Source organism: Galeopterus variegatus, unplaced genomic scaffold (genome assembly GCF_000696425.1).
Source record: "Galeopterus variegatus unplaced genomic scaffold, G_variegatus-3.0.2 Scaffold2375, whole genome shotgun sequence".
Lineage (NCBI taxonomy): Eukaryota > Metazoa > Chordata > Mammalia > Dermoptera > Cynocephalidae > Galeopterus > Galeopterus variegatus.
The window spans coordinates 270,340-276,943 of NW_007728486.1; the positions used below are offsets into that span (position 1 = coordinate 270,340).

Here is a 6,604-nt window from a genome sequence, read left to right on the forward strand (position 1 = left end):
CCCGCCCCGCCGCCTGACTTGCCGGAGAGCCTCCCCGGCCCTGCGGGGCGGCGAGGGCCAGCATGGCCTGAGCGCGCCAGGCGGCGGCGCAGCGGCGGGATCGCAGCATGGGGAACCAGGACGGGAAACTGAGGAGGAGCGCGGGCGATGCCTCGCACGAGGGCGGCGGCGGCGGCGAGGATGCTATGGGGCCCAGGGATGTGGAGGCCACAAAGAAGGGGAGCGGGGGAAAGAAGGCGCTGGGCCAGCGCGGCAAGGGGGCCGGGGGCGCCGGCGGGGAGCCCAGCAAGAGAAAGAGCAAGTCTGACTCCAGAGCCTCGGTGTTTTCCAACCTGCGGATCAGGAAGAACCTGTCCAAGGGGAAAGGCGCCGGCGGCTCCCGCGAGGACGTGCTGGACTCCCAGGCCCTGCATACCGGGGAGCTGGACAGTGCTCACTCCCTGGTCACCAAGACCCCGGACCTCAGCCTCTCTGCGGACGAAACGGGCCTGTCGGATACCGAGTGTGCGGACCCTTTTGAGGTGACCCGTCCAGGGGGTCTTGGGCCCGCCGTGACTGGGGTCGGGGACCGGGCGGTCACCGAGGATTTGGAAACTGCGCCAGGAGCGCAGGATGGACAAAGGACCAGTTCGGGCTCGGACACGGATATCTATAGCTTTCACTCCGCTACGGAGCAAGAAGATTTGCTTTCAGACATCCAGCAGGCGATCCGCCTGCAGCAGCAGCAGCTCCAGCTCCAGCAGCAGCAGCACCGGCTGCAGGGCTCTGAGGAGCCTGCAGCGACCCCCACGGCCGCCTCCCCTCAGCCCGGGGCCTTCCTGGGCCTTAACCAGTTCCTGCTGGGGCCGAACGGCCGAGCTGCGGAGGTCCCTGGTAGTCCGGACACAGAGCAGGCGCTGTCCGCACTCTCGGACCTGCCCGAGAGCCTGGCCGCCTCGCCCCCGGTGCGCGAGCAGCCGCCATCCCCTGGTGGCCGCCTCGCCCCTGAGGCGCCCGGCCTCCCGGCGGCCCAGCCGTCAGCCTCAGACTCGCCATCGTCCACGGCCTTCCCGTTTCCCGAGGCCGGGCCGGGGAAGGGCGCAGGTGGAGCCCCGGTGCAAGGGGCTGGGGACACGGATGAGGAGGTCGAGGAGGATGCTTTTGAGGATGCTCCCCGAGGCTCCCCGGGGGAGGAGTGGGGTCCGGAGGTGGGAGAGGCCCCGAAGAGGCTGGGAGAAGAGCCAGAGGCGGGGCCTGGCAACCCTGCGGACACCTCCCTGCCCGGCAGCCCCGCGCCCAGCCCGCGCTGCTTCAAGCCCTACCCACTTATCACCCCCTGCTACATCAAGACCACCACCCGGCAGCTCAGCTCGCCCAATCACTCCCCGTCTCAGTCCCCCAGCCAGAGCCCCCGGATCAAGAGGCGGCTGGAGTCCTCCTTGAGCCGGGGACCCAGAACTGCCTTGGTCTTCGCTCCCGCCGCAGCCAAAAAGCACCGGGCCGACGGCGGCCTTGCGGGCGGCCTCAGCCGCTCCGCAGACTGGACCGAGGAGCTGGGCGCGCTCTCGCCTCGGGCCGGAGGCTCTGTGCACCTGCTGGAGCGCGGGGCGGCAGCGGACGGCGGCGTGGGGGTCTCACCCACAAAAATTTATATGAGTATTGGCAGGTTTGCGATAAATATTTGAATGATTAAAATTTTCAAATGCAATTTGAAAATTTTAAAATCTTAAGTTCTGTTATTTTAATAAATAGGGTATCTACAGAACATTACTTAGATGAAATTTGTCAATGAGGACAACTACTTCTTAGATGGCTAAATGTTGTTAATGTTGTGGTAGCTTCTTCTATTGACCACATTTTTATTTTCATCCATAGGTTATCTTTTATTTTGCATGTATTGAATCTTATACTTAAGAGTAGCCTCTTCTATTTTAAAACGTGCTGTTTTTCCCATTTCTTTTCCTCCCTTCTCTTTATTGTATAGAATATTTGAAGGGAATATTTGTAATCTTATATGCACTATATAAATTGTAATAAAACAAAGACAATTTTTAATGGACAAAAATAGGGAAGTTATTGAGTTAGTTTTTGTGAATTTAACGTTGATGAGAAATCATGTGTTTTTTTACTTAGGTAACATTCATTTATATATTTTTCTAAAGATGAGAATAATTCACCATAATTAAGATTATCAACCAAAATATTAATGCTATTCCTAGTAGCATAAGACTTTGGGAATTTATTCATTTCATTTATTTAATAAATATTTACACATACATATATATGTATACACATATGTATATACTTGTTGTGCATGTATGTGTATATAGATGTATATATGTGTGTGTATATATTATATATGATGTTATATATACTGTGTATATATATAGGGTAGTCACATTGTGCCAGGGACTATGCTAGATGGTAGGCAATACACAGGCCATTAAATCATGGTTCTGCCTTTCCAAGACTTAATGAGTGAAGAGGACACATAAAATAACTACAGTGCACAGGTAATATGTACATGAGGGTACTTCAAAAAGTTCATGCAAAGATTCGTATTATTATTATTATTATTTTTTTGAGACCAGCCGCACTGTGCTCAGCCAGTGAGCGCACCGGCCATCCCTATATAGGATCTGAACCCGCGTCGGGAGCGCTACTGCGCTCCCAGCGCCGCACTCTCCTGAGTGCACCACCGGGTCGGCCCAAGATTCGTATTATTTTTTAATTCTGTTTTTTCATAGACTTTTTGAAGTACCTCGTATGTATAGATATGCAGGACAGTGCGCTGGGAGCATCCAGGAAGTCGTGGCTTATCTCCTTGGCAGGAGATGAGGGGAGAGGACTTGACAGAGGAGGACTGAATAAGAGCCCTGAAAGATCATAGAGCCCTAAATAGGTTGAAGTTTTGTCTTCTTAAAAAACACCAAAAATCAAACAAGCAATATAACCTAGTCTTGGAACTTGCATTTCATTTTAATTTGTTAAATATTTCCAGATTTGAAATTTGGGACTCTTAAAGGAGTTCTGTTCAGGAAGCACCTATGTGTTGTTGACCACTCCAGACAGAATTTTTTACTATGCGAAGTAAAGGAGCAGAGCTAGTTGTTTTAGTATGGACATCACCAACTTTGTATTCGATAGTTGGATATAGCTGATCATTGACCAGCAGATACATTTTTGTGTGGCAGCTTTTATATATTTACCTCCTTCACATAGCATTGTTCAGAAAAAAAGAATCAGTAGGTTTAACCTAACCTTGTAGCTGGTGGGAAAGTGGAGGCAGAGAAAGAAGTGGAATAACTTTCTCAAGGTCACACTGTGATTCATTCAGAGGCAGATCCAGAAATAGCAGCTGAGACTACTGATTCAAGTCTGAATATCGTTGTTTATTCATGTGTGAATGCAAGACAACATATGGAGTAAAAACTGTTTTTAAAAGATGTTATAGGATTTAAGGCCTTCACTTATGAGATTGTTCGTTTTCTGTTTTTTGATAAGATGTACTCCTTTAGTGGTTGAACATGTGATCTTCTTGGGGTGGATGAAGGGCAACCGTTGGCCAGAGTGGCCCAGATTTCCTCTAGGCAACTCTCATGGAGACTGTTCTTATAGTGGCAGAGTGAATCCAGATGGACACAGGCCCCTGTTTCTCAGCTTTTGACTCTTTTCTTGTCACCTGGAGTCGCATGGGCTTCCTTACCATCCTCTGCTGTTTTATGGGTGTGTAGGAAATTACCAGAGGCTTGAACAGCTCTAGCATTGTCCTTAGGGAAATTGGTTTTTAGCCTTCATTTGAATCTATTGCCAGCTGCCTTTGAAGAAAGTGATCACTATATCTATAAGCTTCCATAAACATCTTTTATTTTTAAACCATGGAATGAGGGCAGTCAGCTCTGCAGGAAAGAAGAGATGTTTTTCACTTTCTATTGCATTCCAAATATAGGGAGAAAATTCAAGTGAAAAGGGATTTCTGTGGCACATGTTTGTGTCTCTTTGGTAGAGATAAAAACATCTAGCAAAGAGGGAGACCAAAACTGTCTCTTGTTTTAGCTACCAAGAAACTGATGATGCCTTAGGCCATTGTAATTTTTTTTTTTTGTGGGCTTGACCGTAGACCATTATGTTTAAATGTTTCACAGGGCAGGCTGGTTGTTAGCTCAGTTGGTTAGAGCATAGGGCAGCAGATAACACCAAAGTCAAGGGTTTGATTCCTGTACTGGCCAGCTGCCAAAAAAAAAAAATCTCACAGTCTCACAGTTAATTTATTTTATTTTATGTTTTTAAAATTCATATCATTGAGTGTTTATTATGTAAATAGTCATCATTGATCATTGCCCCATTGTTTTATGTGTTCCTAGTTTTCTTCAATTTTTTTTTTTATTGAAACAATTGATTGTACATATCTGTGGGGTACTGCACTGAATACCAATACCTATGTGCAATATGTGATATACAAATCAGGGCTATCAGTAAGGAAAAAGTGGTATATATACTCAGTGGAATACTACTCTGCCATTGAAAAAAGTTTATTTTAAATACATCTTTTTCATTGTTTAGTAGAAAAAATTCACCAAAGGCCAGAGTTTGATCCCTGTCCCGCCAGCCACCAAAAAAAAAAAAAAAAGAGAGAGAGAGAGAAAAAATTGCTTCTGAAATTTGAGAGAGGTTCCTTTACATATTAAGTATAGCAGAAACTTGTTAATAGAATTTTAGAGTTAATTAAAGATTATAACATATAACGTGTTAACATATGTAACATATAACATGTTAAATTTGTGTTGCTAAATCGCTTCTGATAGGAATCTTTCCAAAGTCAATTATATGCTTACCTGTCTTTTTGTAAGCACATGGAATAAAAGTTTGATCTGTTTTAAAGGACTTAATGTCATCTTTAGGCACATTACTGTTACGCCTTGTGAAAACATTAGTGATACCCTCAACAGCTATTGAGGCTGTGTGTAGGACGGTGTCCTTAGTCTGTTGTTTCTGAGTTTTTGTGTCTGTGTAGTTTCTTGCCTCTCTCCTTGCTGTCAGGTATGTATTCTTAGAGCTGTCTTTAGTCTTTCTCCCACCCCACCCCCACTCCCCAATTCCTTGTAGGTTGATTTTTGTGGTCAATTTGTTATTGGCTTGTGAATCCTGTAATTATGATGTTAGCTATATTTATTGCACTTCCACTCACTATCAGGCTCTGTTTGTGTATTGCATAATTATGTCTAATCCCTGCAACAGTCAAGTATAGCTGCTTATCCTCATTTTTCCAAGGAGCAAAACAAGGCTCAGACAAGTGAAGTAACTTGCTTAAAGGCGTTGAGCTAGTAAGTGGCCCATCTAGGATGTATCCTTGGATCAGTGAGCTTTTTGGAGGACTAGCTCATTAATGAAATGCTTGGGCTTTAGTTCTAAAGTTGGACTGTGCAACTCGTATTTTGGCTTTTCTAAAGGTTGCCTTGATTTTTGTATCAATAGAGAGAAGGACCCACTCTAGGAATACACATTTTCTCATATGGCTCATTAAATTGTTACATGGACTTTTTTAAGGCCATGAGCAGTCTGATTTCTAGCAGTAGTACCTGACAGTATAGATGTTCAATTAATGTCTGATGAATGAATTGAGGTTTGAATCATCCCTGATACATATAAAGTCCTTATAAAAGGAAAGCACACTATCACTTTCTCTAACTTATTGGGTTCCATGTATCAGAATAGACCTTGGCAGCATATGCTGGGACTGGGAACTCTGTTCTTAAATCATTTTAGTTTGGTCTGAAATAATCCTTTCTCATAGTTTCTTTATGGCTGTGGTTTGGATTGAAGTCATATACCCTGATAGCTCCAGTGATAGGTTTTAATGACTGCTTTATGAGTTGAGGACTGGCCTTAGTTGTAAGTGCCTTTAGAAGACTGGCTGGTTAGTTCAGATGGTTAGGGCATGGTGCTGTTAATACCAAGGTCAAAGGTTTGGGTCCCCATACCGACTAGCTGCCCCCCTGCCCCCAAAAGTGCATTTAGGCATTTGGATAAAAGCCATGACTATTTGAAATGGGACAGGTGCTTTTAGTGCTTTTCCTTCTGGTTCTATTAAAAAGTTGTTGAAAATGCATGGTTGGATCACAGTAGCAGTAGTTATTCTTACTGCTATTATTCTAGATATATTTGCATCCTAGCCTTGCTAAGTGACTCAAGTCATTTTTCCTTATATGTATGAAGGTGGGGGAGTAATTTCAAATTAATAATGTTAAGATTAAATTAAATAGTACAAGGGTACTTTGCAAAGTTCATGGAAAAATAGAATTAAAAGATAATAACAATCTTCCCATAAACTTTTTGAAATATCCTCAAATATAAAGCCCCTACAACTCTGCCTGACACATAGGAGACACTAAATTGGTGCTATTTGCTTTTCTGACCTGGTTTATTTTCTTAATACATTGCATTGTTCAAAGTGGTCAGAACCAAATTCATTAAAACAAAACAAAACAGCTCTGAAATTGTGTACAAAAACTTGACAGGATATGAGTTGACCAGATGTTAGTTGAAAACTAATATTTCTAGTCACTAGGATTTTTTTCTTCCAAATTGTTCATTTTATGCATCATTTTTTTTCTCCATTTTCTGT

The 6,604-nt window shown here is 44.3% G+C and overlaps 1 protein-coding gene across 1 annotated transcript in view; it reads left to right on the top strand.

Moving 5' to 3' along the window:
- Positions 1–107: 107 nt before the first annotated feature.
- The window catches only part of LOC103597646 (formin-2-like), a 28,296-nt gene continuing 21,799 nt past the window's right edge, over positions 108–6,604 (top strand). Inside the window, exon 1 of the mRNA XM_008581518.1 lies at positions 108–1,645. Coding sequence (XP_008579740.1) covers positions 108–1,645 — 1,538 coding nt within the window. The remainder of the gene's footprint in view (positions 1,646–6,604) is intronic.